This window comes from Petaurus breviceps, unplaced genomic scaffold, assembly GCF_028583685.1.
Source record: "Petaurus breviceps papuanus isolate PSGF00001 unplaced genomic scaffold, PetGlider_PUasm1.0 140, whole genome shotgun sequence".
Lineage (NCBI taxonomy): Eukaryota > Metazoa > Chordata > Mammalia > Diprotodontia > Petauridae > Petaurus > Petaurus breviceps.
In genome coordinates this window covers 40334031-40345721 of record NW_027185698.1, presented here as the reverse complement: position 1 = coordinate 40345721, position 11691 = coordinate 40334031, and the positions used below count along the sequence as shown (strand labels likewise).

Sequence of the window (11691 nt, the reverse complement as noted above, 5' to 3'; positions counted from 1 at the left end):
TGAGTAAGGGCTCTGAATGAAAAGTCCAGAGAACTGGGTTTAAGTCTTGTCTTTATCACTAATTCACTGTGTGACTTTCCCTTTCTGTGCCTCTGTAGAACGAAAGAGTTGGACTTATTGATCTCTAAGGGTCCTTCCTGCGGAACTGAGTTCCATGTTCTAAGGTTCCTTCTAGATCTGAAATTCTAGGATTTTTGTTCTATGATCCCCCACTACCGAGACATTCTATGCATCTATGAGGCCATGAACCTACGAGAACGATAGGCGGAGGAAGAAGCTGCAGTGAGTGTTAATGCTAAAACAGTGGCAGAATGAAAGCCTCAAAAGACACACACACACACACACACACACACACACACACACACACAATGTTAGAACAGAATAAATTTCCTCAGCTTCTTCCCGACCAGATGGGCTGATGCGCGTTGTTACACTGACCTCAAGCGTGTGAAGGCTCTACCTCCAAAACCGAATTCTAAGATCCTCTCTGCCCCTCCCTCCTCTCTTCTCCCTCAGCCCCGCCTCCTCAGCCCCCCTCCCCGCCCCCTCCGCAAACAGACATACACACACAGACCACACGGTGCGGAACAATAAACGAAGTTGGAATCCGAACCCAGACGTCTCCACTCGAGTTTACGGCTGAGCTACGGGATCCGGGCGGCGGGCTTCCTTCTCCGCCAATCTCCCACAGTCTCTCTCCATTACGCACAGCAAACGCCTGGAGAAGGAAGGGAAGTGACCAGCAGAGAGGCAAAGACAATGCCCAGAGCAGCCCGCTGGGGGCCAAGAGGAGGTTGCCCACGGTGGAAGAAGGTCGGAAAAGTAAACTTGGAGCAGGTGCGACGCAGAACGAGGACGAGCCAGCTCCTGGACTGCCTTGTCCCCTGGGCGCCCTGAGCATTGGGCGCGCCCCTGACCCCCTCCCCCTTCCCCAAGCTCCTAGTCGGTTTCGGCGGCGCAGGTGGGCGTGACAGCGCCTGGCAGGGAGCTCCGCCGCTACTCGGGGCGCTGCGCCTGGGAGGAGGAGGAGGAGAAGAAGAAGAAGAAGAAGGAAGAGAGGAGGAGGAGAAGAGGAGGCAGCGCCCGTGGAGGCGCCAGGCTAGGCGGAGACGGACGGGGCAGTAGCGCCATTCTCCGCTAGTACAGAAGCTGGAGTCCAAGCCTGCCTGGGACAGCGCGGTGCAAGCAGTAGGGCCCCGAGTCGAGGGGCATCGCCTGCTAGGCAGGAAGCCAACCGACCCAGTAGGATAAGCGCTTCGCCATGGGATTGCTGCAGCCGCCGCCGCCGCCGCCGCCACAGCTACGGTCGCATTTAACTCCGGCGAGCTTTGCCAGGCAAGATCACGTAGATTTCTTGTCTCCCCGACCCAGGTTTTCTTACTGACCAGCTAGGGACCAAAGGGGCGGAGGGAGTGAGGGTGTGTGTGTGTGCATGGGAGGGCTGGACGGGTCACGCTTCTGTGCCTTGACCCCCTAATGCTCCCTCCCCTCTCCTACCCCTCCCCCTCCAGTTGCCTCTTCCTCTTTTTCCTCCTCTCTGCACTTACAAATCTTGCTTGCCCCTGCAGGCTCTCCCGGCTTGGGAGCTGAGGAGAAGCTCCAGCCCAGGGTTTTTCCACCTGGTTTGTCTTGTACTCTTCTCGGACTGATACCCTCCCAGACGCACGGCTTATCCAGCAGAGCTGGGCCAGTGCTGCTGTGGGCCGGGGAGAGCCTTGGGACAAGGAGAAGCGACGACGTTACCCTAGTGTCCTGCGGGCACGGTGCACTGAGGGAGGCTCCTGCGGGGAGCTGCCGCTCGCTGCCAGTGGAAAGAGAAGTCGGCAATGAAGGCATTGAGTCCGAGTAGGGAGCACCCGAGCGGAGTCTGCTCCGGGACTCGGGGCCAGGAGGGGACCCCTCTACTTCTGCTCTTGTAGTGGAGTCATGGATCTCCAGCTGATAACCAACAGCACCGACTCCAGCGACCGCGGGGGGTCCTCCAACGAGTCCTTGTGGGCCGCGGAGAGGCAGCCCCCGAGCCAGTATTCGCCCGCGGAGGTGGCTGGCTTGGCGGCAGTGGTGAGCTTTCTCATCGTCTTTACCATCGTGGGCAACGTGCTGGTGGTGATCGCTGTGTTGACCAGCCGTGCCCTGAAAGCACCCCAAAACTTGTTTCTTGTGTCCCTGGCCAGCGCTGACATACTGGTGGCCACTTTGGTCATGCCCTTCTCGCTGGCCAACGAACTTATGAACTACTGGTACTTCGGCAAGGTGTGGTGCGACATCTACCTGGCGCTGGACGTTCTCTTCTGCACCTCCTCCATAGTACACCTGTGCGCCATCAGCCTGGACCGCTACTGGTCCGTGACGCAGGCGGTAGAATACAACCTGAAACGTACCCCGCGCCGGATCAAAGGCATTATCGTGACGGTGTGGCTCATCTCGGCTGTCATCTCCTTCCCTCCGCTCATCTCCCTCTACCGGGACCCGGAGGACGACCAGTACCCCCAGTGCGAGCTCAACGACGAGACGTGGTACATCCTTTCCTCCTGCATCGGTTCCTTCTTCGCGCCCTGCATCATTATGGTGCTGGTCTACGTGCGCATCTACCGGGTGGCCAAGCTGCGGACGCGGACGCTGTCTGAGAAGCGCACGGTGCCCGAAGGTTCGTCCCAGACGGAGAACGGGCTCAGTCGACCGCCCGTGGGGGCAGGACCCTCGACCGCCGCTGCTGCCGCCACTTCCCTGCGTCTCCAGGCTGGGGAGAATGGGCACTACCACCTCCACCATCACCACCACCACCTTCACCATCACCACCACCATCACCACCACCAGCTGCGCAAGAGTGCCGAGCTCGAGGACATCGAACTGGAGGAGAGCAGCACCTCTGAGAACCGGCGCCGGCGGCGCAGCCGAGAGGAGGCAGCCCGCAAGGGCAGTCGCGGCTTCTCCTTCTCCTTTTCCTCTACCAAAGGAGGCCCGTCGGCTGGTGCTGGGAGCCGCCTGTCCCGGGCCAGCAACCGCTCCCTCGAGTTCTTCTCATCCCACCGGCGCCGCAAGCGCAGCAGCCTGTGCCGCCGAAAGGTGACCCAGGCCCGAGAGAAGCGCTTCACCTTCGTTCTGGCTGTGGTGATGGGCGTGTTCGTTGTTTGTTGGTTCCCTTTCTTTTTCAGCTACAGCCTGTATGGCATCTGCAGGGAGGCCTGCCAGGTGCCCGAGACTCTCTTCAAATTCTTTTTCTGGATCGGTTATTGCAATAGCTCCCTCAACCCAGTTATCTACACCATCTTTAACCAAGACTTCCGGAGGTCTTTCAAGCACATCCTGTTCAAAAAGAAGAAGAAAACCTTCTTGCAGTGACCCCCGGTGGGCTCTGGGTGGGGCTGGAAGGAGGAAGGATGGAGGGAGCCCCGAGGGGGCGGCCAGGCTGGACCTGAGCAGGAGGAACCTCTGAAGGGGTGGCTCGGGAGTGGGGGAAGACGAGAGGAGAGAGGTGGAAGGACACCCGGGGGGATGGGGGGAGGAGCAGGAAAGGATTGAAGAGGAGAGGCTGAGAAGGTGGAGGAGGAGGGAAAGATGGAAAGGAAAGGAAAAAGGAAAAGCTGAAATCTTAGTTCGAGGTCTGCTCCAAAGCTGTCTTCCCAAGTTGGCCGGCCTGTTGCAAGTCCTCAGGACTCCTGCTGAGGGCGCACACTGCGGGTAAGGTTTGGCCGCACCGCGGGACCAGAGTTTGGATAAGCTGGAGAAAGTAGGGTGGGATAAGGCAGGGGAGAGATTAAGGGAAAAGAGACAGCTTGACCGTGAAGGGCATCGACAATCTTTTGATTACCTGAAAGTATTTAAAGTGTTTGCCAAAAAGAAGGAAAAAAAAAAAGAAACCAAACTATTTTCTAAATAAACCTTTGTAATCTAAACCTTTCGGTTGCACCAGTCCTTAGAGTCGGACAGAGAGGGAGAGATGGGAAATTGGGTGGAATACTCATCGTGGAATTAGCTTCTAGGACCCTGGGGAGGTTCCACATACACTCTGGACTTCACAAACTATCCGTCTCCCCAAGTCTACCACACACGCGCGCACGCACCCCCTGCACGCACACATCTTCACACACACACACACACACACACACACACACACACACACAATTAGGGGAGATTGAAAACGAGGATCCCCGCTAAACCACCTTGGAATCGATGGACAACCTGTAGCCAGTCTCCATATGCCTTTGTTTGTTCACATTATCAAACTTATGTATAGGTATACTATATGTCTATACACACATAACGTACATAGGACTCATATAGATGACAAATATATGTGGTCTGAGACATAGATACACTATTTTAAAACACCTAAAGTGTATTGTAATCATTTAGCTCAGGGCTGTGAGGGAGGAGGGGACCCGGCTGGGGGAATTTCCAGTCCTCAATCTTTTATAATTTCTCAACTTAAGTTTCTTAGGAACGCGTCTTCGTAGTAGTTTTCTTCCTCTCCATTGTAATTATCTATCTTTCGTTCCTTCGGTTTCCTACTCATTCTCCCCAAGAATTTCCTTTTGACTTCCCTATCCCACTGCCTCGCCCATCAGCCCACGTTGTCACGCCCCACTCTGCCCGCCTTGAGTCTACCTGAAGTCGCCCTGACCCTGTCTCAGTCTCTCTCTGTCGTTGTCCTGTCTGCCTGTCTCTCTGTCGCTCCTTTCCCCCTCCCCATTCTCTCATCGTCTTCCTATTCTTTATTCCATATTCCTCTTCTCTTCCCCCTTCTCCCCTTCTTTTCTTCCAGCCATTTTATCCCCCCCCCCCCCCAACAAACTGTGAAATCCTCCGGACCGCTGCTTAAGAATTCTCTCACTCCCCTTCTGCCCCAAATATGGCCATCTCCCCCTTCTCCATCTTATCTTTCCTCTCATTCATTCTCTCCTTCTCCTTTTCCCTCAGTGTCTCCACCCCCCTTATGCATTTTTCACCGCCCCTAACCTTGTCTTTAGTCTGTTGCTTTGTTCTTGTTTTTCTCTATCCTTGCCCTTCCCTCACTCTTCACTCCCTCATACTCGTTTTCACTTTCTTCTTTCTGTCCGGCTTCCCTCCCCCCCCCCCCCCCCCGCCCCCCCATCAGCAGCCCAATCCCGACCATTTACCATTCCTTTGTGTTCCCTGTCCTTCTCATTGACCAGCCTGACAGAATAAAACCCCGCATTCCTCCTCCACTTTCTTCTCTGACCTCTCTCTATCAACCCCCTACCCCATCCCCAAAGGCAGCAGCCCTGGACCGAAGAAGAAAGCCCACACCCAAGGGGTGAGAGTGGTGGCTGCTGTCCACTCTGAGCGAAAGACACGCTAGTCCACGGAAGGTGGTTGCAGCTGCTCCTAGCTCTCAGCCCAGCCGGGATGCTTTGAGAGGGTTATCAAGGGAGTAGTTTTCACGTGGCCGGAGTGACTTCTGGGTTAGCCCTCCTTTGGCCTCAGCTCTCCTTACCCCACTCCCCCCCCCCCAGGAAACAACTAGTTTATTTGCTGTGTCTCTGTTAGGCCAGAGAATTAGGGATGTAAATCTGTTGATTTACACTTTGGCTGGACTTTGATCCTTGCTTTGCCACTTTTCCTCCTCCCCCACCAATTAAAAAAAAAAAAAACATTTTCACAAACTGGTAGTTTCTGTCTGTCCCAAGGGCAGGACTCCTTTTCAGGAGTGCCTGTGGATAAGGAGAAATTTGATGGAATTCCTTACTCTGAGGCTTCTGGCTACCTCCAGCCAAACTAGTCAAGACAGAGACCCAGGGTGACTCCATACTTGCTTAGGGAGACTATGGAAAGAAAGAGGAATTAGGAAAAGGGAGTGGGGAAGGATGAAGTGGGGAAGGAAATTGGGAGAATGAGAAAGTACATTGAAAAGTGTATTGGTTCTGGAGTCAGACAACTGGAGTTCAGATTCCACCCCAGATCATGACTATCTATATGACTTTGGGCTAGTTACTTAACCTCTCCCTAGGCTGAAATTTCCTTAAATGAAGGGTTTGGATTAAATGGTCTCTGAGATCCCTTATAGTTTTAGAGAGGACTGCTGGGAGGGCTGATTTTATTAGTAGAAAAGGACAAGAGAATGGGAAAGAATAAAAGAGAAAGAAAATAAGGAAAAAGATATGGTGGAGAAAAGGGAGAATAATTATAGCTAATATTATATAACACTGAAATCTACAAATGTTTTCGCCTATAACATCTTACTTGATACTTATGGCAACTCATTAAAGTAGGTGATACTATTATCCCCATTTTACAGATGAGAAGATGGAGACTGGCTGAGGTTAAGTGACTTGCTCTGGGTCACACATCTAGTAAGTGTCTGAGACAGAATTCAAACTCGAGTTTCCTGATTCAAAGTACTGCTCTCCATCTGCCTAAGTACAAAAATGAGAGGAAAAGGAAAGGCAGGAGGCAGAGAGTGGAAAAAAGGGATGTTAAATAATGAAGAAAGGAAAAATGACAATAGACAAAGGAATGAGAATGAGGAGATGGGGAGACTGGGAGGGCAATAAAAAATAAGGAAGAAGTGGAGCAAATAAAGTAGGAGAAAGTCAATAAAGAGGAGAAAGAGCAGAGAAGGAGAATGAAGAAAAAAAAACAAAAGAGATTATTTTATTCTAAATGTTTCTGGGTTAAATGAGAGTCAGGTTTCCACAACTCTCCTCCTTTTCCCCCATCTTATCTCCTGCCTAACAGGACTCCTGGAAAACTTTGTTTTTGTTTTTGTTTTGTGTGTGTGTGTGTGTGTGTGTGTGTGTGTGTGTGTGTGATTGTTGATTTTTATTTTGCAGATTTAGAAGCTTGTTTGGGTCAATCACAAATCCTTCTCCCCATGCAATAGTTCCAAGGAACCTTCAACCCCCAATAGTCACTCTCTTCTCTCTCCATTGACACCCTGAAAAAAGAAAGAGAAGAATATGAGTTGGTGAGGGAGAACTGGTGTGTCTTCTTTCTGAAGTCTCTAACACAAGGGGCATTTTATCTCAAAGCATCAAGACCTTTTACCTTCCAAATCTAGGGCTCTAAGCCTTTCCCACAAGGTTCTGAGTGGAACAAGTAAAGTAACTCAAAAGACTAAAGGCCATCTCTAGTCTTCAGGTCACCAGGAAGACCTGAGTGCAAGACTTGCCCTCCCTGATTCTGTTCACAAAGTCTAGGTTATTCTAGGCCTTTGGAAGCATGATGGGCATACATAGGGCTACTGCCCTACACGTGGAATTTTCCTAGTTATGCTTTTATTTTTTTTCCTTCCTGGTCTTACTGGTGAAATTCAGTTGCAGAATTAACCAGCTAAAGATTCGGTCCATTTAGGTAGGGCAAAGGGCATTTGACATCAAGTCAATGAACCTGGTTTGGAATCCTGGCTCAGACACTTGCTATGTGACCTTAAAAAATCACTGACCTTTCTAAGCTTCAATTTACTCCTCTGCTAAGTGATGAAGATAACTGTATTACCTAGGTTTTCCCCACAAGGTTGGTGTGAAGAAAACATTTTGCAAAGTCCAGATGCTACAGAATTATCCGATACTGTAATCATTATTATCTTGTTAGGACAGCTAGGGGGCACAATGGATAGAGCTGTGGATTTAGAGTTAGAAAGACTTGATTTCAAATCCAGCCTCATCCCCACATAATTTATTAGTTCCGTGATAGAAAGCAAATCCTTTAACCTCTATTTTTCTCAGGTTCCTCAGTTGTAAAATGGGGATAATAATAGCACCTACCTTCCAGGATTATTGTGAGGATAGTATTAAAAGTGCCTAGCCAATAGTGGGCCCTTAATAAATGCTTGTTTCCTTCCTCACTGGGGGGTAGTGTGGAATTTGCAAGGGAAATTAAAATGGGTTTAAGAGACTTTCCCTCCTTTTAAATTGTTAAGGCAGAGATTGGTCATTGAATGTTGCTGAGCATTTGTTGGAGGCTAGGGAGGAAGAGAAGAGCAAGGAGACTTACAGATCATAAAACCTTAGAGCTAGAAGACACCAGTGAGATTGACATGATCCAGTCCCATCATTTGATGGAGGAGGAAGCAGAGACCCAGCGGTCAGAACTTGCCTAAGGTCATACAGCCAGTTAATGGCAATTCCCAGGACGAAAACCCAAGCTGCCTGACTCCACGTCTGGTGCTGTTTCTACTCTGCTTCCTGCCTCCTCATGACTATTTCTGGAGTGCCCCCACCACAAACTTCCCATATCCAGCCCCAAAGGGCATCTAGAGAGACCAAGAAACCCACTAGCCTCAGAGAAATATCCTCCCTACTCAAGAAGCTTTGCTTAACGAAAATTCATTTTTAAACTCACAATTAGAAACTCATTACTTTGGCCTAAGAAGACCCTCACCATTCCTACTGCTTTGGAAATGCATGAATATTAATACTAAATTAAATATTAAATAACTTCGAGTTTACCCAATGCTTTCATTTACAACCAACTTGTGAGATGGAGAATGTCAGTATATCATTTTGTAAATGAAGAAATTGAGACTTATTTATAAGGTAAAAATGACTTGTCTGAAGTAACACAGCAATTAAATTAGTAAATAGCAGATTTGAGGCTTAAATCCAGGTCTTCTGACTGCAAGTACACTGTTTTTTCCACCAGTGAGAGGGACTGAAGGTTATGGGGTAGGAGGATTGATAGAATCCTAAGAGAGAAGTGGGAGGGCAAGAAAGATTAACTGCCTTTTTCATCATTTTGTCCAGGGTAGTCCTGATTAAGGAATTGATTTTGATTTAAAGAAATATTGACCCATGCTTGTTTTCCTTTTTATTAGCTGTGTGACCCTGAATAAATCATTAGTTTTATTTTTCTCGAGGTAATAAGGGTTAAGTGATTTGTCCAAGGTCGAACACCTAGTAAATGTCAAGTGTCCGAGGCCAGATTTGAACTTTGGTACTCCTGACTTCAGAAACCATGCGCTATCCACTTTGCTATCTAGCTGTACCAATCACTAATTTCTAAGTCTCAGTTTCTCATCTACAAAATGGGGATGACAATGTCTGCAAAATTTTCTTTGTTGTAAGAACCAAATGATATAATTTAAGTCTATTGTTTTTCCAAATACTTTCCATAAATACACACATCATCAATAATAAAAATGGGTGCTTTTATAGAAATGAAGTGAATTACTGGTGGGCATAACAAACTGATTCCAGTATCATTTTCACAGTTGTAATTTTGACTTGAATAGTAAATTAGTGAATTGCTAAATTAAATGAATTTCTAAATTAATCAATATTTTCTAAAGAGAAAAGTGCCCTGCTCCAGACTTAGGTGCTAGTCTGGACAGTTATTAAACCACTCTCTGTCCTTGAGTAAGTAGCTCTTCCATTCTTTAGGTTTTTTTTAAAGATCTGTCAAAAGGGAGTAATAATCATCTTATCAATAGCATCCATTTATTTCTCAGGTTTCCAGCAGCTAAATACTGTATTATGTGGATGACTTAAACTAAAACTCCACTTTTGCATCTTTGTGTAAATCATAATATGGAAATAGTAGTCTTCCAGGGAAATTTTGAAGGATCATAGAATCACTTCACTGAAAGTTAGCTTGGAAGTTATCTTGCCCAACCTTTCTCTCCATAGCATGAACCTCTTCTCCAACATTCTGGGAGAGGGGACATCCAGACCTGTTTAAGGATCTCTAATATCAGGGAGCTTACTACCTCACCAGATACATTCCTTCTATTGAATGCCTCTTAATTATGGGAATATTCTTTCTTCAATTGAGCCAGAATCTACCTCTCTTTAAATTCCCACCTACCGGCCCTATTTCTGGGGCCCAAAAGAATATATGTCATTTGTCTTCCACATGGCCACCCTGAAAGATAGCAGGATATGATGGAAAGAGCCCTGAATTTGGAATCCAAAGTCTGGTTCTCCCACTTAATAGCTGTATGACTTAGGGAAGGACAATCCCCCCCCCCTTCATTTTCCTCTTCTGTATCATACAGTTGGAACTGATCTTCTCCTAAGTTCTCTTTCGGTCCTAAAGTTATTCCATAAAATATATGAAGACAGTTATCATATCCCCCAAGTCTCCTCTAAGTCAAAAATTCCTAGGCTCACCTGTTTCAAAAATCATCAACCTATATTGCTAGATTAAAAAAAAAAACACAAAATAAAACCATTTGTATTTACATACCTATATACATATGCATAAATACAGGAATGTCCCAAAAGCTTTAGTGCTATTTTAAGCTTTAATAGTTTGAAATGGCACTAAGATATTTGAGATAACCCTGTATTTATGCATGTCATTGAACCTAGATCCTCCTGACTTGAATTCCAGCATCTTTTCCACTCTGCCTCTCTTACCTGCCAACCTACCTATCTATACAACCTACTTACCTAGCTGCCTATCCACAGATGCACTATCCATTTATATGTATGTTGTATTTATATAATATGTGTATGTGTATATTTATGGTACAGTAAAGGGGAGAGAGAGAGAGGGAGAGAGAGAGAGAGAGAGAGAGAGAGAGAGAGAGAGGGGGAGGGAGGGAGGAGGGAGAGAGAGAAAGAGAGAGAAAGAGAGAGAGAGAGACTGTGTTTTAACTCTATTGCAGTATGTGTTCAGGGAAGGAAAAAAGCTATAATATAATTCATATATTCCATTTCTCCTTGAGATGGAATTAAAAAGTAAATGTATGTGTAACATATTGAGCTGTTAATTCTTTTTAAAAAATCAAATCTTTGAAAACCTCCTTATGCTTTCTGCTCTAGGGGTGGGTAGAGTCTTGCGGTGAAACATTCCTCTGGGGTTTGTTCTGAAAGGAAGGTTTTTCCAGGCTATGTTTGTGCTCAATTGTATTTTTGTATCGCATTGGTAGAGCTAATGGAAATATTCAAATTTAGCGTATGGTCCAAAGGAAAAGTAATTACAAGTCCATATTGGTTTTAATTCTGCAATAGACCCCTCTCTAGAAGAGAAGTTAGTAATCTTCAATGTGTACCTTAGGAAAATATGTTTACATTTATGTGACTGAGAGCTGCAATGATCATAAGCTGGGTGTTGAGAGTTGGAGGGGGAAAAGGGACAGAGAATCATGTCACATTAGGGTCAGAAAGGACTTAGAACATAGAATATCAGAGCTAGAGGAGACCTCAGAATGTGGAACACTGAATGTTAGGACCAGTGGAGCCAGAAGAAGCATCATGACTTTTTTAAGGTCATGGACCCCTCTGTGTCAGTCTAGTAAAATCTATGGCTCTGTTCTCAGAATCATGCTTTTAAATGAATAAAATAAATTCATAGGATCACAAGAGAAACCCGATATATTGAAAAACAGACATAAAAATATATATTTTTAAAAATCCCACAAAACCCAGATTAAGAACCCATAAGACAGAAGGAATAAAATGATATGGGATGTTAGACCTGGGAGAGATTTTAGAACATGAAATCATAGACTGTAAATGCCTTAAATTCCTTAAAGTGTCATAAAATTAGATAATGTTGTAATAAAAAGATTCATAGTTATACATGTGTACACACACATATATATATATACACATATGTATACATACATACATATGTCTTGATACCAATGAAATCACAGGTCTGATATATCCATACATATTTATACGTATACACATACAGACACACATATATTTGTTTGTATATACATACATACACACACATATATATGGAGAGAGAGAAAGAGAGAGAGAGAGAGAGAGAGAGAGA

At 46.5% G+C, this 11691-nt stretch overlaps 1 protein-coding gene across 1 annotated transcript; it reads left to right on the top strand.

The window, feature by feature from the left end:
* The first annotated feature begins 1385 nt into the window (after positions 1 to 1385).
* Positions 1386 to 4394, top strand: ADRA2C (adrenoceptor alpha 2C). Its single transcript, XM_069070642.1, is given in 2 exon segments — positions 1386 to 1862; positions 1864 to 4394. Coding segments are annotated over 2 exon segments (1515 nt in total). The 5' UTR covers positions 1386 to 1826; the 3' UTR covers positions 3343 to 4394.
* The last annotated feature ends 7297 nt before the right edge of the window (positions 4395 to 11691 follow it).